Below are 23,281 nucleotides of genomic sequence, written 5' to 3' on the forward strand. Positions count from 1 at the left end.
TTACAGACAGGACTTTAAAATAATGTTACAAAAACATAAAAAATATAAACACCTTCACATAGTTTCTTCTCATATGGGATTCCATCTTCTGGATCAAAACCCTTTGGGAAAAAAAGAAACAATTTTTATCATCTTCCCATTGATTTCAACAGTGTTCAAAATCAAACTGAAAGTGGAGCTCACAGCACACAGTTAAAGATATTAAAATAAACTATAAAGATTTTTTAGTTCAATCTTAAATAGCTACATTTTATTGTATTTTACCATTTCATTTCTCTGGTCACATGGAAAACTGTTAAAAATAAAATTCAATTTAACCATTTAAGCTTAAGCTTAACAATTTAACCATTTAAGCTTGGGTTTGCCGTGCTCAGATTTAGGTCTAATTTTTAGCCCATCTAAAGTTTGAGAATTTATTGTGAATTTGCGAACTTCAGTGTCTATTTGAGGAACCCATTTGAGAACCACTTTGATACAAATTCGGAAATCTCTACTTCTGTTTATGCACCCTTACTTGTGGTAAACCCTAAACCAGATATTGCAGACTTCCCTTTAAAGACTAATAATAAAATAATGCAAATATATCTGCTGAGTGATTCATGCAGGAATTACACACAAACTACATACAAAGATTCCCTTATTTCCATCACTAGACACATTTGTTCAAACGTTTATTCACACATATAATAAAAACATTTATAAGTTTAGATTAGACTCACCCAAATTCCATTGCAGTTTGAATCGTGTAGAGCATCCCAGTCCTCTGGACTAATGAAAATATAAGTATTATATTCATTAATTCATTCACTATTCACTTCTGGAAAGGCTTATCACATACACTGCTGTTACAAAGAAGCTGAGTGTTTCCTTGTCAATGTGTAATCACAGTACATAATAATACATAAACAGCGTAATAAACCTATACAGAATAAAACCACGTGTTATTTAGATGTATCCCTCCTGGTTTGTCATCTAAATCATGGAATGGTAACAAAACAGGAATAAAACTACTTATACTAAATTTTACATTGATTATGCTACTGAATAAAGCCACAACAACTCCATAACACAAAGCTGAAAGAACTATTGACTGGCAGATTTTTTTTATCAGCATTAGCACTATTTCTAGTAATGGAGACAGAAATTACCCTGAAAATGTATTTATTTTATGTATTTATCTCACACATACATAGGTGAACGCCCAGATTCTGGTTTTGGGATCTGTCACTGGAAAATCAATCAGCGTACATTTCTTCTGGATTGCGGACATGAAATGCAACCCTTTGCTAATAAGGAATGCCCACTGGATATGTCTTTTCCACTCCTTGATTTTCAGTTAAATAATCTTCCCTGCTAAATAAAATTTTGTTCCTCCCACATGCAAAAAATCTATCATATTGCTTAAGAAGTATATGTGCAAAACAGGTGCACATGGAATTTGAAATGTGGGAGGTGCATGTTTTAAACTTTCATAAATATATCTCAGTCATTGTGTCTGGATGTCAGTCAAGGGAAAACTTCTTTTAAATAGAGTGGCTATCTCCTTTTTAAGTAAGTTGCTAGACCAAGTGGCTCTTACAATCCACTATAAATGGCAAAAAAAAATTACAAGAATATATTAACATCGAAGGAAACCTAATAATCGTAATTCTAACACTTGATTGAAGCTGAACCTACCCTAAACAAGACCTAACATTAGTCTTACCCAGTGGATCCCAAACTTTCTCAGTTCGAGGCACCCCTAGGGTCTCAATAATTTATTCAAGGCACCCTTAAGCCAAAATAATTACCAAGTAGTCCACTGCCTTGCTTACCACCACCCTGGCCGCGGCACCCCTGTGAGGTTGCTGTGGCACCCCAGGGAGCCAGTTTGGGAACCACTGGTCTAACCCCTAATTCATTCCTGGACCCTAACCATAAACCTATCTCAAGCTGTAAAATTACCCAATGCATAACAATATTATTACAAAATTCTAACAAAATGTAGGAAGTGCTCACACAGCAGGTAAACTGACATTTTGTTATTAGACATTTAGCTATATATTTTCACATTTGAAGTATTGTACTTTAGCAGTCTAGGGTCTTGGCAAATTCAATAAATTGTTGTGGGGAAGTGTTTACTGATAAAATCCTTATTATGACTGGACAGGGAGAACATACCCTTGCAGTATACACTCATACATATATTTACAAATATATGTGAGATGAAAATGGAGGCTCCAAGTTATTGCAACTCTAATGTACCATTTAAGGGTCATTATTTTGTGGCTAAGAACATGACACAGATGTGAAATCTTTATTTTCACTCATGGTTTCTGCCTCCACTATATGATCCCATTTTTATGTATTTTGCTCACAACTGCATACTATCTCTAGGCGCTCACTAAGTTGCCCACAACCCCCTCCCCCTTCTTTCCAGGACTCGTTGACAGGCTGGTTCTTTCCTCAGGACCAGTCACTTTAGTGCCACAGATCTACAGATCCGTTCTGTCCCTCCCGTCTACAGTGTATGTCCTCTTTTGTAGCCCGGCAGCATGTCATAGTGCTGTGTGCAGCAAAAAGGAGAGGCAGACTACACTCCTTTTTACTGTAATAGGGGTGGAGGCTTGGTATTGATTTAATGGTGAGAGTGGGTGGTTCTTTTATAATAGTGGGCAGGAAATATTAATTTATTGGCGGCAGGTACAATTTATTTCATGGTAAGGACTATTTCATTTAATAGTGGAGTCAGAACATATCAGATCCTTCCTTTCCCAAGATGCCACCAAAACTCATATCCACTCACTGATCATTTCTCATCTCGACCACTGCGACCTTCTCCTTACTGGCCTCCCCCACACCCATCTTGTTCCTCTTGCATCTATATTTAATGCTGCAGCAAGATTTATCTTCCACTCTCGCCACTCTACTTTTGCTATCCATCTCTGTGAAACCTTGCACTGGTTTCCCTTCTCCTACAGAATTCTCTTCAAACTCCTCACACTCACGTACAAAGTCCTCTCCAACTTCTCTGCTCCCTACATCTCCAACATCATCTCCATTCATATTCCATTCCGAACTGTCCAGTTGGCCAATGACCATCGCTCCTCTCTCCTCTGGTAATCACATCTCATTCTCAATTCCAAGATTTCTCTTGTGCTGCCCCCACCACTGGAAGGATCTCCCTCAGTCTATCAGACTAACATCTAGAATACAAAGCTTCAAAAGTTTCTTGAAAACCCACCTTAATACATGCTATTCCATAGTTTAACCATTTCATAATGTAGTATATCTCACTCTGTTTCATCTATCTCTCCCATTCTTGTTTCCATCCCTCCATTGTGATTTCTACATCCTTTTCACTGACTCCCCTATACATCAACTGCTTGCTGTCCTGCCTCCTTGCAGTAACGGATCCTTCTCTCCCCGCTTCCAATCACTGCGTCTCATTGCCTAGCAACGAGACGCCAGTGCCAACTACTTCTTCCTGTGGCCAACTGGTGTCTGTGCGCATGCTAGGCAATGGGACACGCTCCTGCCCTGTATGTCGGGGGTCAGTGAAGTCAATGACCACCCTATTTAGCCCTATAAAAAGCTGACTCTTGCAGCATGTGGCTACCAGAGTATTTGGTCACATCCTGCTCCAGCGTCTCTTTTGTACCTTGCTTGCCTCCTGGTTCTGACTGCTGATTGTCCTGTTTCTGCTTCTATATCCTGGTTCTGTCCCAGCTACCCAGAATATCCCTTGGATTCTGATTTTGGTAGCAGTGGCCACACAAGCTATAATTCAAATCTTCAGCTTGATTTCTGATCATTCACATCTGAATCAACTTTGGCCATCCAGGTGGATGACCAAATTAGTCATATCCAACCATCTCGGTGGTTAGGCCATATTTATGTGGTTGTCCAATGACCGCGCACACATAATGATATCAGTTATTACAGTTGGGAATCAATAACATCCAGATTAATTTGAATAATTCTTAGCCATTAGCGAAAGTCCAGATTTGGGCTAAACCAATTAACTGCCTAGTGAATTAACCTGTTTAAGTCAATTGAGTCCTTGAATTTCACCAGGAGTTTAATTTTAAAAAAAGGTGCAATATTGAGTGGATATACTGTTTTAAAAAAAACAAGAACAGTATATGTATAGATATAATATCACTACCAATAGCAGATGCCTTTTTGCAGATATGTAGTCCATAACTTTAGCTTTATTCTCCTGAATACTACTCATTGACCTTCAATGATGTATTAGGCCCACTGAACTGCAATAATTATGTGTAAATAGATGGACATTATTATTATACTTAAAAACAAAATGCAGAGAAAACTGTGAAAAAGTTAAAAAGTTATTGATGGACTCACCGTATCTAAAAAACTATGTTAGGTGTATTTTTTTTTCTTTTCTACAGTTACATTACAGAAGTGAATATGATCATTTCACTAATTGCAGCTGAAATTTATATTGTTCAGTTAGTTACATTCAAATGGCTAAAATATGTGTTCTGCATCTATTAATCTCCTAAATAAATCATGCTGTTTATTTGTTCACAGAAGAAGAGAACAAAACATGTTCAGAGACAGCTTGTTTCTTAGAACACAATGCCGGCATTCTGGGTAAAGATGTGTAGTCATTAAATAAAACATTGTTATGTCAGGAGCTGTTCATAATGCAGAATGAGGACACAAATAAAATGCTCACGTGTATTGTCACATGCTGCAAAAATATATAATTATCTGCCGTTTTCAGTTGAGTGTTATTTATTAATTTTTTGTTCCTCAGTGGCCCCATTCACTCTTATTATTTGTTTAAATATTTATCAAAGTCATTGTAGATAATGCAGTTGTGATCTGAAGTAAATAAAAGAATTGACCACACACATCCATAGTAGTGGATATAGGGTAAAAAGTAGGACTGCAATATTGAGTCTGGGGGGATTTTCACGATTGAAACAGATTGGCGGTTGTTTACTCTAGATCAATTTCAAATATAAAAGCAGGATCGCAGGAGATCTAAAATAGGTTGAACTTGATGGACTGATCAACTATGTTACTATGTTATATTTACATGGTCTGTTTCAGCAGATGCCTTTTTGAAGATATTTAGTCCATAACTTTAGCTTTATTCTCCTGAATACTACTTGACATTTAATGATGTATTATATAACTATATTATAATTATTTATTGTTAAATGATTATATTATAATTATATGAGTGATCATTTTACAGTTTAGGGTTACATTGCGTTAACTGACCTACCCTCTGGAAGATCCTGGAGGGGAGGTTTTCAATGTTGGTAGGTATGGATTTATCAAAGGGCGGTCAGCCCTATTGCTGGGGAAAACTTAAATTGATAGCATTATTTTTCAATTTTGCCCTATACATCAATTGTAACAGCGCTATCATTGGAGGTATCTATACCTCCAATGATAGCGCTGCTATTGCCAGTGATATAACCCCAGATTGCAGTAAGTTTCACAGCCTTAGTTGTACTTGTATTACTGCAACAACTGTTCTGCTATAGACACCTCAGGATGGAGATCATCCTCATCATTATCATCAACATTTATTATTTCTTTAGCGCCAGCATATTCCATAGCGCTTTATAATTGGTAAAGAGATAACAGATTCAAATCATTGAAAATGTTTTAAAATCATTTTTTTAATGGGTAAAGGTTTTTAAATGTTTTAACAATTTGAAAATTAATTTTATCTATTTTCAACCTTTGATTAATGTTTTTTTCCACATTAGGGTAACTGAAAGCCCAAATCTCAGAATGTGCACATCTGTAAAGACTGGATTGGAGAAGCAGTAAGTTAACCCTTAGTGATCCATGCCAATATCGCCAGGGAAGCCAAGTAACGTTCAACTGCTCTGGCGATGTTTATTTGGTAAAAAGATGATTATCGTTGCAATCAGGGCTCTCTTGAAAAATACGCCCCCTAAGTCTGAAATGACAGCCATATTAGTATTCTATATTCACTCTAAACTGAACAATCTGGAAGTGAAAGTTGTTAAAGCTTAATTTAATGAGAGCTCTACTCCTAAGGACTACATCTGGACTCTGGCATCTACTGTAATCCTGCGCAACAGGTTTACCTGAACAATTTCAGTTTCTAACACTATCATTTCAAGATCTAAGATTCAAAAATATGTCCCATTGTATTCTGAATTCTAAATTTTCAATGACTTCAACTATTGTGAACTGATGAACTGCTAAACTAGTTTTTCGAGTGTTGACAAAATGTTCCACTCATCTCTATTTAAGCTGAACCGATTATAATGCAATATCTAAACCCTAGTATTTAAAATTAAATAAAATAAACAATGATGTGAATACATTCACTAAGTCCTTATTTAAGCCATCAAAGAAGTGCAGTGCAATACCAGTTTTCTTTTTGGTAGTCTATATAAGTGTGTGGTTTAGCTTTCTCTAGCAATGTTCCGAGTTTGTTGGCTTATTTATTTATTAGTTATATTGTTACCATAATTTGTGCCTTCCTACCCCCCACTCTTTCTTTCTCTCTCCCCCTCCCCCTCCCTACCCATATAAAAATATAAAACATAGAGGAGACATTTTGAATGTTAATACTTTCATGTCATTGGTGTTGATTGTACCTTTTTCTGTTGTTTCCTCTTTAAATAAAGAGTTTAAAAAAAAAAAAAGAAGTGCAGTGCATGTATTACAGAGTTGAATAGAGTGGAAGAACTATTAAAAGAAAAGAGAAAGGAAAGTGTGTCTTCAAGAGAATGGACTTGGTAAAACAGTCCAGCAATGCTTTTTATTTTTTATTGAAGTAGAGCTACAAAACAAGATTTAAGATAAGCTCACCTTCGTCCAGGATAAACAGACTTGTCAATGTCATTGCAATCTCTTCCTCTCCAGTGATATCCTCGAAAAGACTGCAAGCAAGAAATGTACCATCTTATCAGTTAAAGTTTATTTATCAATCTTATTGCAGTCTGTTTTTTTAGTTCTGTTAATTTATCTGATATACGGGTATTTGCCTTATTCACAATAACTTGTGCCTTTTAATTGGTGGGATTTGCTAGCTTGGAAAACATGCGCTTTTGAAGGATGGTGTCAGAGGAGTGTTTTTCCATCTATAAAAGTGCCAGTGTTGATATCAATCATTTGCTCTCATGCTGACACTATAAACTGAATGGACAATGCTTCTCATCTGTCACATGAAAGCAATTACACTCAGAGAATGTTGCATACGGCATTTTCAGTGCTAAGTCAATCCCATGTGACAGGAGAGGAGTGTTCCCTCTTTACATCATTGTGTCAGTGCTGGAGCGATTGAGCACTATGAATTTCCAGACAGAAACTTTGACACACTTCTTAGGACTTCATTTAGAATTAGGCGTAAATCCAGCTAGGATCCAGCTAGCAAAAAAAAAGTCAGGGAGAAGTTTAAAATAAAAAAAACATCTTTTTAGTCAGTGCTTTGCCCCCTGGGTATTTAGAGAATGGTGCATGCTGGTACAGAACATCCCCCTACAGACAACTGGTTTTGCCCATGTCAGGACTCCTCAATGCAGAATAGAGATAACCTCATGAAAACAATGAGAAAACATAGGGGGATTTTTAGCCACACTTCTTACGCCAATATCCAAATAATCTACTCCTGTTTAGGAGAGTAGACTTGAGGGCAATGACATTTACATAGCTACCCTATGAGTCAATGTTTCACTTCCAGTTTTAAGAGTGACAAAAACTGCTAAGACATAATATCCAACATACAGATTTTCTTTAGTCATTGTTGAAAATCTTCAGAGCAGAATATAAAGTTCTAGGGCCTGATTCATTAAGGATATTAAATTAAGAGGTATCCTATGTCAGTCTCAAAACCATGTTACAATGCAAGGGGTGCAAACTAGCTTTCTGTTTTGCACATAAGTTAAATACTGACTGTTTTTTCATGTAGCACACAAATACTTGATAGCTTATTTGTACACTGAAATTTCAAGTTGATATTTGTGTGCTACATGAAAAAACAGTCAATATTTAACTTATGTGCAAAACAGAAAACTAGTTTGCACCCCTTGCATTGTAACATGGTTTTGTCCAGGAGACTGAAATAAGATGCCTCTTCATTTAAGATCCTTAATGAATCAGGCCCCTAGTTAGCATGTAAAGTGTTATAGAAAAAGCCTCATTAAAAGAGTAAGAACAGTTAAGGAGTTTTCACTTAAACTTTGTTTTAGAAAAAATATATACTTTTGATTATATTATCACAAACATTTTCACTTTTAGATACACATTATCATAAAACACCTCTACAAACCCAACAAGCTCTAAACAGATAGGCATAATACTTTAATTTAGAACCAGACACTTTGGGAGCCAGTATAGAGGTTTACCCACAAGGATTTAGCATTTGGGGCCCAAATAGGGACGATTTGGAATGAAAACAGATACAATCCCCTAGGTTCAATACCCTTTACAAAGTATCTGTTCATCCAAACAAGGGAAAGTTGATAAATTTGTTTTAAACTATAGTGTAAACATAGGCCACTGGCTGGTTTTCAAATAATGAAAAAAATTACTGTAAAATTCTCTTGTATAGACTAAAAAAAATAAAAAAGTAACTCCTGATAAAACAAACATATCTCCAACATATAAAAATTAGTCTGGTCATAAAGGAGAGAAGAATCCTTTAATCGTTAGGTGCTTAAGATTTGGCAAATGTAAAAATCTCCAGATAAATTCACAGATAAGTTTCTGGTAAATTGTATTTTAGCTTAAAGGAACTGCTGAATTTACCATCTCTCTGTCAAACCTACGATTGGAGTTGGCACAACCATAGGGAAACCCTAAGCAGTGACCTAGGGTGGCAATGAATGGTTAGTGTGCACCTAAAACACTGAATGAGCTGCGGTTGTGGTAGTATGCTCCGCTTCCATGCGGAGAGTCATTTTAAAATTAGTGGTGGCATTAGCATCAGTTGTCAGTATCAGTACATAAAATAAGTTTATAAGTGAGATCCTTTACAAGTAGGCAACAGAACCAACACATTTCAATGAAAATAGGAAGGAAAATGCAATGTATAATCATTCACTTACAGGAAATGCACTGAAGTTATCTTGATCATAATCTTCTGCTGGTACTGACCTAAGAGTTCATGAAAATCATTATTCTGTACAAACACTGTTTTTCCTGCAATTTTCAATTAACTTTATGACAGTTAATTATTGTATTGACTTTCACTTTAGCAAAATGGACAGTGAAAAATTCTGGATAGTAAAGTGCATAGTGACCCATATTAGAATACAACTGCCATCTCTCTGCAAATCTTATAAAGTATTCTGTAGACAGGCATTCACATGAACACACTAAAAGTCTGTTGCATGTTGTATTTCCATAGAAACTGGAGGCTGCTGACAACAAAGAATATCTGTGCATGTGTGCGTTCTGGGGGCAGGGGATTTTGTTCACTTTTTTATTTTATTTTAATGTTATTATTTTTGGTTAGAAAAACTTGAATAGGAACACAGAAAATGTGAATAAACACAGTTGGATTATAGAAGTTTATAATGAACATTTAAATGATAGTATTTATATATAAAGAAATGCTGATAATAATGATGATGACATGTGTAATAATGTCATCATCATTATGACCTTTGAAAATGATAAGAATGTTATAAGTCATAGATGAGTTCTCTGACCATATAAAGGTACAAATCTGCAGGCTGAGGGCTTTAATACAGGTCATTGATCTTATTATCTCGTATATTAATATTATTATTTATAATACACAAGTTTTCATAATGAAAATGGAAGTAATGTTATCAGAACTCCCCAAGTGATGAAATTAGAATTCACAATATATAAAGATATTATTTACAGGAGTTTCTAAATATATCAGCCTCACTGGTGCATAATATTCAATATAATTATTGTTGCATCCTCAGGGCCTGATTCAGTCCGTTTTCAGCATGAAACAGCTCTGCGAAAGGAACCTTACGCCAAAGAACGCAATGGCAAGCAATTCAGGTCTGAACGCAAATGACATGACTGCCTACCAGTGTTCCCTCTAAGCTGAGCAATGTGGAAAGGAAAGAGTTAAACCTGTATCTTACTAGGAAACATCCTGCAGATTGTGAATGCAAACCTTTCGGGTGGAGCCCTCATTAGAGTGACCTTTTAACTCTTTCCTTTCCTGATTGCTCAGCTTAGAGGGAACACTGCTGCCTACGACTTGAAGGGCGGAATAGGGGTGGGAAAGGGGCGGACGGCCATATTTGCTACTGATCTCAATTTTTAAGGTTGTGCTCTTGTTGGTGATTGTGAATAAAAATGGCTGCCAGAGCAAACCTCAAAATTCTCACTGAGTGCCTTCAATTTTGGCATCAACAAGCACAATGAAAATATTCAAATGCAAAACAAAGGGAAAAAAATCTAATTATTGTTAGCCAGTTTTGTTTAATTCCCTTTCCCTAAAGATCTTAAAAGGGAGGTTAGAGCACTTTAAAGTTCCCTTTGAATACATATTTTTTAAGAGAAAGAAATGAGATAACAACGGTACACAATGACCTGTATTAGATGTCCCTTTGCTTTTGTCAATTTGTACTGCCATTACCCCTACGCTATTAGTACATACAAAGAAGGAACAGAAAAAGTTAGAGGAATAGGAAAATATAACAATATATTATGGTTATCTTTAGTACATTAATGGTAAGATTGACTTCACAAGCATTAAAATCTGCCAAGTGCATTTCACACATTTTAAACAATCACAATTGCACTGAGACTGTTGGTGGTTGCTAAATGAATAGCTGATGTTCCTTGCAGTGGTCTGGAAGTAACACACTCTAGAAATGACACACAATAACACTCATGAGATAATTGTTAATTTTGGTACTCACGACTGAAATGCTTCACAGATCATTTTGAACAGTGGATATGAGCAAAACTTGAAGAGAACTCCAGAAACAACGTCTAAATTTTGCTACAAAAATAGAGAATATATTTGATTTATTAGCATACATGAGTATGTGTTTATGACTTTACTTGACTTTATTGTTTCATATTTCTTATTTAAGTAATTGCTTGGTAAATCCAGACAAGTATTCTGTAATTTCTCAATATAGATTTTCCACTGTTTTGTTATTTATTATGATCTTGGTTAACTGCAGCAAGCTAATAACTATTTAATTTAATTATTTGGTTACTCACTTGAAACTTGATGGTAGATGTATAAACTCTGGTCTTGATTTAATATGTAAAAAGAAAGTTAACCGTGACACTACAATGGCATTATAGTCAGTGTAGAGTAAGAAATAGCACTATTATTTCCAATGTCATTGGTCTTCCGCATGCAAAAAAAGTGGTATTCAGCGCTAGCTAGTTTGTACATGATATTATTTAATTTATTGAAAAGGCGCACCCCTTTCTAGATAATTCACTTATTGAGCTATTCAACCCCAATGGTGAACACTGAAGAAATAAACCTATTTCAGTTGGGAGAGTTGGTGACAGAATAAATTAGACTGCTAGAAAAGGAATTACTACAGAAAATCACCATGCCATAGTATTCCTTCCTCCACTCTACCAAGACAGTTTTCATATACAAGTGTAACAAGGTAACCTGACATTTTCAGTATAACACAGGGCTGTCCATACAAAGCCACCATACATTATATATTGTTACAATAATTACACACATTTTCAGGCAAAAATTTACTTCCCATAATAATCCAAGGGGAACTGTAGCCCATTCAGATTCTGCCTCCACAAATATATTATAGACATATTTTCAATTTATAGCATATGTAAACAATCATTATATACACTCTATGGACAAAAGTATTTGGTTGCGTGACCATTATACTGACAGGGACTGTAATAACATTGTATTCAAATCCATATACTTTAATATGGAGTTGGTCCCCCTTTTGCAGTGATAACAGCTTCCACTCTTCTTGGAAGGATTTCCAGGAGATGTTGGAGTGTTTCTGTGGGAATTTGTGCCCATTCATTCTGTAGAGCATTTATGAGGTCAGGCACTGATGTTGGATGAGGATGCCTGGCATGGAATCTCCATTCCAGTTCATCCCAAAGGTGTTAAATGGGTTTGAGGTCAGGGCTCAGTGCGGGTCAGTCAAGTTCTTCCACACCAAACTCATCAAACCATGTCTTTGTAGTCCTTGCTTTGTGCACTGGGGCACAGTCATGTTGGAATAGAAAAGGGCCTTCCCCAAAGTGTTGCCACAAAGTTGGAAACATAGCATTGTCCAAAATGACTTGGTATGCTGAAGCATTAAGATTGCCCTTCACTGGAGATAAGGGGCCTAGCCCAAACCCAGAAAAACAGCCCCATACCATTATCTTTCCTTCACCAAACTTCACAGGTGGCATAATGCAGTCAGGCAGGTAACATTCTCCTGGCATGTGCCAAACCCAGACTCATCCATCTGGCTGCCAAACAAAGAAGCATGATTCGTCACTCCACAGAACACACTCCACTGCTCCACAATCCAGTGTTGGTGTGCTTTATACCTCTCCATCCGACGCTTAGCATTGGTCTTCGTGATGTGAGGTTGCATGCAGCTGCTAGGCCATGGAAACCCATTCCATTTTGTGCTTACATTAATACCAGTGGAAGTTTGGAACTCTTCAGCTATGGAATAAGCAAAGTGTTGGCGACTTTTACGCATCATGCGTCTTAGCAGTCGTTGAACCAGCTTTGTGATTTTACGTGGTCTTCCGCTTCATGGCTGAGTTGATGTTGTTCCTACATGCTTCCACTTTATGTCACTTACAGTTCACCGTGAAATATCCAGCAAGGATGAAATTTCATGAACTGTGTTTTTGCAAAGGTGGCATCTCATCACAGTACCATGCTTGAAGTCACTGAGCTGTTCAGAACAATCCATTTTGTACCATAAATGTTTGCAAATGGAAACTGCATGGCTAGGTGCTTGATTTTATACACCTCTAGCAACGGGTCTGATTGAAACACCTCAATTTAATAATTAACAGGTGTGGCCAAATAGTTTTGTCCATATAGTGTATATTGTTTACCCTTCCCTGGAAAGGTCTACAAATCCCATTGACCCTGAAGAAGGAGCCAGAGCAATAAGAAGGGATGCCTCAAAGTGAACTCAGACTGGAAGCTTCACTGGGACAGGGACTGATGTATGTTTTATAAATTCTATGGAAATGAATGCTTAATATTTTGCTGATGCATAATAGACTATATATTACGTGTTGCCTATGACCTTACCACATAGTCAGACATTTTCACCATCTTCTCAGCTTGCTTGATTGTCCTTTTTAATCCCATCTTGAAAAAAAAAGTTGCATGTATAATTTTGGTTTCATACAGAGGTAGTTCTAAACTTACAACAAATCAGTATGGCAAAAGAATATTTAATTTCAAATTTCTTTATGTTCTAATTTTCCCAGGTCAGTCCTGTTGTTCAGCAGTTAAAATATTTAAATTAACAGCCCAGTTGGTTTCTCAATAGCATATTATAAATTCTTCAGGACGAACCCCATTTTTCTTGGGGCTTTTAACGAGATATCAGACGAGGCAGGCTTCTCTCAGCATCCACTTGAGATGTATATTACGGTTTCCCGAAGGAGGGAAAGGATTCATCTCAGTGTTCCAGCTACAGAACAATTTCCCTGTTGAATGTTGACTTGAAATTGTTTGCAAAAATTATTGCCAACTGTCTAAAGCTCTTTACCAGCATTAATCCATAGCCATCAGGTTGGTTTTGTTTCAGGCTGTGACGCTAGGGACAACCCAATTAGATTATCAACTTAATATACTCTGCTGGAAAAATGGCCTCTACCGTCTTATATTTATCAACAGACAGGTATATTGGTTATTTATTTTGAGGGCGCTGGAGCATTTGGATATGGGTCTTACATGCTTACATAAAATTGTCTTTTATATAAAAATCCCACAGCTAGAATTAAAATCAATGGCTCCCATTCAGATCCTTCTCACATTAGAAATGGGACCAGGCAGGTTTGTCCTTTATCCCCCTTGGTCTTTGTTCTTTGTATGGAGGCCCTATTCAACGCAATAACAGATAACTCTTATATGTCGGGTGTCCAGGTGGGAGAAATGGATCACAAATTGGCCGTATTTGCAGATGACCTGCTGGCAGCCATCACTAAGCCTGTAATTTCCATTCCAAATTTGATGTTAGAGTTCCAAAAATGTAGTCGCCCATTTAACTCCAAAATAAATTATTCTAAAATCGGTAGCTTTAACTCTCTTCATCTCATCGGCCACACTGACTGGCATTCAGCACTCCTTTCCCTTCAACTTCCCTATGTCTCCTCCCCACAGTCTCCCCTACCAGCATTGTCACAAAACCCAAACTTTCCCCAGAACTATGTTTGAGGTCTGACCAGGGGATGATCAGGAGCTGCCAGATGTTGGAGGGTGGTAAAGTTTGCGCATTTCCTGCCCTGCAAAGAAAATTTAACTTATCCCCAGCTGAATTCTGTCTGTACCTGCAAGCTAGACATTTCCTCCTTAACAAAAACAATGTATTCAAAGTGAGATGGGCTTTGACATTTTACAAGGTAATATGCTGTGCTCCCTAGGATCCCAAAAACACCATTTCTGTTATTTATAAAATGCTAATGGGAAAACCTTATAACTACTTCCCTGGATATGCCTAATTATGGGATAAAAAATTAGACAGATCAGACACTGACCAGGTTTGGCCCAATATCTTTCAATATATCCAGGTGAGTTCAAGCCTACCAATACTGTAAACGTAGTTCAAGGTATTCTCTATATGCTACAGATGCCCCTCTGTCCAGGATGCATCTTGGTGTTTTAGTGCTTTGCTGGAGGTGTACCCAGAAGTTAGGATTCTTCTACATATTTGGTGAAACTGCCCGAGACTAGCCTCCTTCTGGGTCAAGGTGAAAGGGCTTTCAGCAAAATTTGTGGGTTGTCCTGTTGCCCTTGGACCAGGCATCTGGCTGTTGAACTTCATGAGTATGTCAATCTCTCATTATAAGAAATCGCTTATTAGACATTTAAATAATGCTGCCTGAGTGGTAATTCCTACTCATTGGGATCCCCTTTCCCCTATACCCTGAAGGATTGGCTGGCCAGAATAGATGTTTACAAGGCAATGGATGATATTTCTATGTATAGTTAAGACTATTTTACATATTTGACAGCAATTTAGTATAGGTGGTTAGATTTTAAAGATTCCCCAGATTACTCTCTCTGCTAGAGGGGTGAGTACATTTTACGATCCCGAGAGAATCCAAATTGGCAACCACACTAGTTATAATCCAGGTCACAGTAAAGAGCAGGGTATATAAAAACTAAGTGCTAAATATAAAGTATATTATAAACGTTTTTACAATTTTGCAGGCACATAGGCCTTCTCTGCGCAAAACCCTGAGAAGACCTCTTCTCTCCCTTACCTGTTCTTCTACCCCCCTGTTTTTATATATCCAATTGTTTAAGTTCTGAGAAAATGTGAAAATTATGCCTTTGTTTCTTGTCCCCATGGCTTACAATGTTTATATGCATAATTTCGGTATTTTTCTATACCTTTTAAATAAAAAAAAAATGATATAGATGAAATTAAGAAAAATATATAACTTGAAATATTTATTATTATTTATTAATAGTTAACATTCTTAAATTACAGATTAAGGGGACTTTTTACAGTGGATAATTTATCACTATAAAATGTAAGATTCCACCTGGCATATTTTTATGTCAAAGTTAGTAGACATGTTGCTCAGCTATGCCAACCGTCACAGTGATTAATGCAGATATTATAAAAGAATGTCTCAAATTAAGTCATTTTTGTCTTTTTGGCTGCCGTGCAACACAGCTTTTAGAGAGAAAACAAATGATTTCATTTTCTGAATATATTTCTTACAACTGATTGCCTGCAGCATCAAACATACTTAAAGTTATTGTTGAAGGTTAGTTTGCATCTTCCTTTTTAAGAGTTTTGATGATATAAAACAGCATTTTGTTTGGTAAATTCCAGTTCTCTCAAGTTCATGTGACTCCATTCTTTTAATTCTCTGAGGTTTCAAAATTAACTGCTTTACCTCTGCACTGGGTTTTATTATAAAAAATAAATGTCAAGATTTTATTCAAAAGAAAACTTTATTTCAAACATGTCAACATTTTACCCACCAAAGGTACAGTAAATTCAAACCTCCTTTTAGGAGCCTATTTATTAAATGTTTTTTGCCTGTAAATTCCCCTGAAAATGGAATGGCAGCTAAGCTAAGAATATTGCAAATTTATTATTGCTGCATCGCATCAGATATCATAGATATCTGCTGCTTTGCACTTTTTTCCAAAATACATAGCAGTTCCCATAGATATCTATGGGGACCAGTAGAAATGGCAGCTCCTTTGCTGGCTATAGCAGTGTGCTGGGGGATTTTTCTCTGGGTTTGTTCCTTTTAAGATAGGTGAGAGTGACAGGGGAGAAGATAGTGCAGGGGTTTAAGTGAGAGTGACAGAGGAGCAGATGGTGTAGGGGGATATGTGAGAGGGACAGGGGAGAAGATGGTGCAGCAGGATATCTGAGAGGGACAGAGGAGAAGATGGTGTAGGGGGGTATGTGAGAGGGACAGGGGAGAAGATGGTACAGCAGGATATCTGAGAGGGACAGAGGAGAGGATGGTGCATGGGGATAGATGAGAGGAACAGGGAAGAAGATGGTGCAGGGGGATGTGTGAGAGGGACAAAGTAGAAGATGGTGCAGGGGGTTAGGTGAGAGGGGAGAAAATGGTGCAGGGGGTTAAGTGAGAGTGACAGAGGAGAAGATGGTGCATAGGGTTAGGGAAGGGGGACAGAGGATAAGATGGTGCAGTTGGATATCTGAGAGGGACAGAGGAGAAGATGGCGCAGGGAGATATGTGAGAGGGACAGGGGAGAAGATGGCGCAGGGAGATATGTGAGAGGGACAGAGGAGAAGATGGTGCAGGGGGTCAAGTGAGAGTAACAGAGGAGAAGATGGTGCAGGGGGATATGTGAAAGGGACAGGGGAGAAGATGGTCCAGCTTATGTGCTCCATCATCAACCACATTCCTCTTTCCTTCTTGCTATTATTTTATATCAGTTGAAGCATTATTCTTACCACTGGCTTCTTGTATAGATGACAAATTGGCTGGTTTGGTTTGATATTGCATAACCGCACTGCATGACAAATGACATCAGGATTCAGTCTGTTATTTAGCCTTAAGAGTCAATGTAAAAAACAACAAATTACTATTTTACAAAAGTACACACATTATTTTACAACTCACTGCTGCTTTTACAGGATATGCTATGAATTATGACAGATTACTATTGAAGCATATTTTGACACATTTTCAAATACAAGTCGGCCTACTGTATATATGTGTATATATATATATATATATATATATATATATATATATATATATATATATATATGTGTGTGTGTGTGTGTATAAACTACTAGTAAGAATACCAGGTATATATGTACATTTTTCAAGAGCCTATCAGAATTGAAGATAGAGTTTTGGCTAAAGCTCTTATAGGATATATGCGCATGTGGGACTGCTGGAGCGGAGGTGGAGTAATGCCAGGATCACATGATCCCAGATATGGGTAGATCACTCTTTGAGTTGGTACAATATCAGTACATGCTACTAATGTTGAAGCCACACATTGTACTCACAGAGTAAATTCTTCCAGTGACATTAAAAACTAAACACTAAAAAATGTTAACTGCTTTGCACCATATATTGATTTTAAACTGAAATTCTGCAGGTCAGACAATATTATAAAGCATTTCAATCTGGTCAGTGCAGTATGCATTTCCAGAAAACTGAGAATTTATTCTGACTGGCTCATGAGGTTATTAAAGGAAGAGTCCTGTACTGTAAACATTAAGTGGTGTGTTGCTTTCCATTAGTAGAACACAAGGAACTGCATGCTGATAACTATTTTCCTGGGGATGCAGCTTGCCTGCACAGCTTGGCAGGGTGGGTTTGATGCTGCGGACCAATAGGTAGCTACAAGCAAATAGCTTGCAGTTTCTATTGGCAGGAATGGATTTAGACTTCTTTGTTAAGGGGGCAATTTACCAGTTATATTGAGCTTGTAACAAAAATACTTTTTAGTTTATAGCTTTACTACTGAATAAGTTCTATACTTTAATCAGTGCCAAGGGTGTAACTATAGGCATAGCACTCCATGCAACTGCAATGGGGTCCATCAGTAGAAGGGGTCTTGTATTAGAAAAAAAAGTGTGTCCTCTGTATGCTACATACGACTACTCTGATTGGTCTGAGCTAAAGTTTGCATATGTGAATAATATAGGTGCAATGGTTAAATATTGTTGTCCTGATTTTTTCCTTGCTAAAAATAGAAATTGTTTAAATTATGACACTGTGGTTTGGCAAACTGCCAGAAATCCCATCGGAAAAATGAGGTGGCTCTGATAGGAGAGGTAGCGCAGGCTGTTTGAGCTGTCTTGCCTTCAGTGGTTTTAAAATAAATAAATCCTGCGGTTTGGGGTTGGAAACTGCTTGTGATGTGTGGTGATTTGAAAACTGACAAAACAACCCCCCTTTTTAGTAAGTCTTCCCTTTTATCTCTCAAAAGCAGGGAAGAGATCAGCACCACCAACAGCACCACCAACAGTTAGCCAACCAGATTATCAAATTAATCAGAAGGTCCAAGTAGACAGTGCTTGGACATACCATTTTATCATTCACACATTGAACTCAGAGGGTACAAACTGTAATGGGCATGTGCAACAAGAAGTTTAAATGTACAATGCAACAGGTCTATGCCAGATGCACATATGTACATTGTGATAAATTACCCCCATCAGGGGCGGGCTGGACCGGGGGGCAGAGAAGCAGTGGGCATCTGGGCCGCTCAGTCTAGCGGCTGTTTGGGCCGGATTTTTTTAATATTACCGGCGGCCGCGATTGGCCGCGCGCGTCAGCGCACAGGCAGCCGCATCACATGACACGCGATGCGGCCGACTGTGTGCCCCCCCGGGCTGATACCTCCCAGCCCGCGCTTGACCCCCATTATTAATTAGGGAGATACAAATTGGTGATTGAAAGTACCAGTGAGGTTATAGGTAGAAATCATGGTGTAACCACTGGGGTAGCAAGTGCTACTGGGTCTTGCACATCATGGCCCCACAGTTGCCTAGGCCCCTGTAGCTGCCGGCCATGCTGCTCTAGGCCCTGCTCCACTCTGTTATCTCCTGTGAGTGCACAGTCAGAGGAGAGTAGCCCAGTAACTTACTGCTGTGTGACTGCCATCACAGATAGGCATTTAAAGCCATAGAACACTATACATGTGACTCAACATTCTTGTGCTCCAATGGTAAATTCGGCCCAGAGGGAAATCTGATGTCCCATACCAATATGATCAAGAAATACAGTGCTGCTCATTGGAGCAGTTTCCATTTTCAGAATCAACTTTAGCATATTAACAACCATAGAGTAAAGAAATAAGGCTTACAACATGATTAGATCGGGTCCAAAAATCTCAGCTATGAGAATGCAGGTTCCTCTTATCCCTCCTTGCTCTGTCAAATAAAAACAGATTTCCTTGTGGTCACATATAAAAGTCAAGACAAAGAGTAATGAAACTGTAATGCTACCTGCAGAGTTTTTTTCTTTTGGTCAATGTAGTTCACAGTCTACAAATCTTAACTTTCCTGAAACTCTGTACTGGGGAAAATTGATCTGTCTGCTGGACAAAATCTGTGCCTGCAGTTCTCTGATCGAATAGGCAGTGCAAAGGAATATTGCTTGCTTTCATTACTAAAAGTCCAAACAATTATTTTCAATTCCTTCAGGCCATCTGTTAAATATGTTACCAGAATGTTAAATATGTTACCAGAATGTTACAGTATACTAGTTTAAATTTGCATAGGTATTCCTAAAAGGAAACAAATAAAAAGAATTATAATAATAAAAGTAAATATTGTTTAGGCCGTGCATAAAGATGAGAGTTCAAGTTTCTGGTCCTGAGTACTCAGCATATAGGGCAGAATTAACAAAATTAGCATTGTTTTTGCCGTTTAAAAAAAAAAGTGTTACAAATTTTCTTTATTCCATTACATTCACAAAAAGAAATGTTCATTTGTGAATACAATATTAAAAGGAAAGAAAAATAAATATTTGCATATTTATTAAACCTTAGTCAATGTTTTTTATATACAGATGCTTGTTATTCTTCAATAAAAAGGGAATATGAAAAATAATATTTTATACAACTATCTCAATATAATTAATATTAATTAGTAGTAAAAATATTGCAAAAAAACCCCAAAACAATAATTAGCTTACCTAAGGAGTTTGGAAATTAACTGCAGATAACCAAATTTGAAGATAAACACTTTTGGAATTAAAATAATTGTAATCTATTGAATGTATTTTCTTCCCATGAAAAATACTTTAGTGTATCAAATAAATTTATCAATTGCTAAAGTAGCAAGTCTGTTTTTCCAGTTACTTTAACATCACATACCTGGAAGGTAAGTACACAGTAATGCCATTGCCTTCTCTGCTGATGTGTTATGTACTTGAACCAGCTGTTCAACCACAGAGACTATAAGAATACACCCTGCACAAGAAGAAGAGAAGCATTTAATCCTCTTGTTGAGAACATATAGTATTGATATATTTTGCACATAATTCGAGGTATATTTTGCTGTTTTCACTCAGGTAAATTCCCCAGAAATGCTTTATTCCAAAGAAAATTATTGTTAATTTATTAATCAATCTACCATTTTATTTCAACTTATTCACTAGGATCCCTGTTCTGCTACTGTCTATGTTGGACATTTAATTTTACCTTTTATTTTTTTATTTAACTGTCCGCAAGCTTGCGTGGATGACAGCCTCAGCATATAAAAATGCATATATTCATACATCGATGCATACATATTTCTAACATCAAAATAACACCTGGGGAACACTTACAAAGCACGAGTAGTCAAATTCCACCACTAGTAGTTTCTTTTTTTAAAAACAAACTCCTCCAGTTCTGAGTGTGGCCTTAGAGCGGAGCTGTAGGGGGGCTGTGTGGGACCCAGGTCCTAGTCTTGGCAATCTGGTATTATTTGCCATTGCTGTGCTTCCTGATGGATGGCACCTCCCAGCCAACCAACCCCCAATGAGCTGCCTTTCTTTCCAGGACTAGCCCCTCCCCTCCTATCTCCCATCCTCAATCCCTCTTTTCGACACTACTCCTCCCTTTTCCGCTTCCTCTCTTCTGTTTTCTCGACCCCCCCCCCCTCTCTCTATATGTGGCTGTGGGGCCACCATCAACTTTGGAAGTTAGGTAAGTGACTAAGAGTTATTAATGTTATGTGGGTAGTATTTTATTTCATTTAATTTTCTTACAAATGTGGGGCGGTTATTATTGTTAAGGGTGGGGGTGTTATTTATAACATGTGGGGTATGCATTACTGTTATATAAGTTCTGGTGGGGTATTTATTTACATGTGAGGGGAAATCAATGTCATGGTTGGTTTCTTTATTAAATATGGAGTTAACGGGTCTATAAATGCAATATGGCATCTCTCACAATATGTACACCGATCAGCCACAACATTAAAACCATCTGACGAGTTAAGTGAATAACATTGATTATCTCGTTACAATGGCACCTTTCAAAGGGTGGGATATATTAGGCAGCAAGTGAACAGTCAGTTCTTGAAGTTGATTTGTTGGAAGCAGGAAAAATGGGCAAGCGTAAGGATCTGAGCGATTTTGACAAGGGTCTAATTGTGATGGCTAGACAACTGGGTCAGAGAAAGGACAACTGGAGAAATGGTGGCCGTGTCATGGGCGGCCAAGGCTCATTGATGTGCGTGGGGAGCAAAGACTAACCTGTCTGGTTTAATCCCACAGAAGAATTACTGTAGCACACACTGCTGAAAACGTTAATGCTGGCTATTATAGAAAGGTATCTAAACACACAGTGCATCGCAGCTTGCTGCATATGGGACTGTGTAGCCGCAGGGTGGTCATAGTGCCCATGCTGACCCCTGTCCACCGCCGAAAGCATCTACAATGGGCATGTGAGTGCCAGAACTGGACCATGGAGCAATAAGGGAAGATGGCCTCTTCTGATGAATCACGTTTTCTTTTACATCATGTGGACGGTTGGGGGCATGTGCGTTGTTTACCTGGGGAAGAGATGGCACCAGGATGCAATGCAGGAAGAAGGCAAGCCTGTCAAGGCAGTGTGATGCTCTGGGCAATGTACTGCTGGGAAACCTTGGGTCCTGGCATTTATGTGGATGTTACTTTGACACGTACCACTTTCCTAAACATAGTTGCAGACCAAGTACACCCCTTCATGGTAATGGTATTTCATGATGAATGTGGCCTCTTTCAGCAGGATAATGCTCCCTGCCACACTGCAAAAATTGTTCAAGAATGGTTTAAGGAAAATGCCAAAGAGTTCAAGGTGTTGACTTGGCCATCAAATTCCCCAGATCTCAATCCAATAGACCATCTGTGGGATGTGCTGCGAAAACAAGTCTGAGCCATGGAGGACACACCTCACAACTTACAGGACTTAAAGGATCTTCTGCTAACATCTTGGTGCCAGATACCACAGGACACCTTCAGAGGTCTTGTGGAGTCCAGGCCTCAACTGGGCAGAGCTGTTTTGGCAGCACAAGGGGGATGTACACAATATTAGGCAGGTGGTTTTAATATTGTGGCTGATCGGTGTATATACTTAATTCTAAATTATTTTTTTTTTATTTTAATCTATTATCACTATCCTGAGATACTTGTTAAATAGGCTTCCTGTTGTAAAGGCATGTGGAAGCCTTCATTGGCGAATCTTACCACCAGCAGTAACCCTTTGATATATTGGGCAAAACCAAAAACAGCCCTGCCCTTTACCCTGATATATGTAAAGACAACTTGCAGCATAACTTTGATGACCCTGCTAGAATAAGTCACAAAATTGCAATTACACATCTCAGAAACATAGCATACAGAAAAAAATGCATTTTTTTAGACATAGCATTTCCCCCCCTATTTTTTAGAATATGTATAATTCTTCTTTAATTCCTCATAGTTAGCTTTATTTTAGATTTTTAATACTCAATATTAGCCTTTGCTGAAATAATGGATTGCAATTTTAGTGTGGATTTCATTATACTTGCAGTGGTTTTATGCAGCTAACTTTAAATAATGACTGAAAAGAAGATAATGCAAAATCTGAAGCTCAAAGAAAAAATAATAAAAACCAAATATGCACAGGTAATCACAAGACACTACTATCTTTAAATTAATCTATTTATGC

The 23,281-nt window shown here is 37.7% G+C and overlaps 1 protein-coding gene across 1 annotated transcript in view; it reads right to left on the reverse strand.

Annotated features, from left to right (window-relative positions):
• AOAH (acyloxyacyl hydrolase) overlaps positions 1-23,281 on the reverse strand; it is a 104,890-nt gene that overhangs the window by 64,107 nt on the left and 17,502 nt on the right. The window contains exons 2-10 of the mRNA XM_075212562.1: positions 20,480-20,575; positions 19,466-19,532; positions 17,091-17,190; positions 13,220-13,279; positions 10,860-10,942; positions 9,054-9,102; positions 6,817-6,887; positions 720-768; positions 53-101 (exon numbers count right to left, since the gene is read on the reverse strand). Of these exons, the coding sequence (XP_075068663.1) occupies positions 53-101; positions 720-768; positions 6,817-6,887; positions 9,054-9,102; positions 10,860-10,942; positions 13,220-13,279; positions 17,091-17,190; positions 19,466-19,532; positions 20,480-20,575 (624 nt within the window). The remainder of the gene's footprint in view (positions 1-52; positions 102-719; positions 769-6,816; positions 6,888-9,053; positions 9,103-10,859; positions 10,943-13,219; positions 13,280-17,090; positions 17,191-19,465; positions 19,533-20,479; positions 20,576-23,281) is intronic.

The sequence above is a fragment of the Mixophyes fleayi genome, chromosome 5 (genome assembly GCF_038048845.1).
Source record: "Mixophyes fleayi isolate aMixFle1 chromosome 5, aMixFle1.hap1, whole genome shotgun sequence".
NCBI lineage: Eukaryota > Metazoa > Chordata > Amphibia > Anura > Limnodynastidae > Mixophyes > Mixophyes fleayi.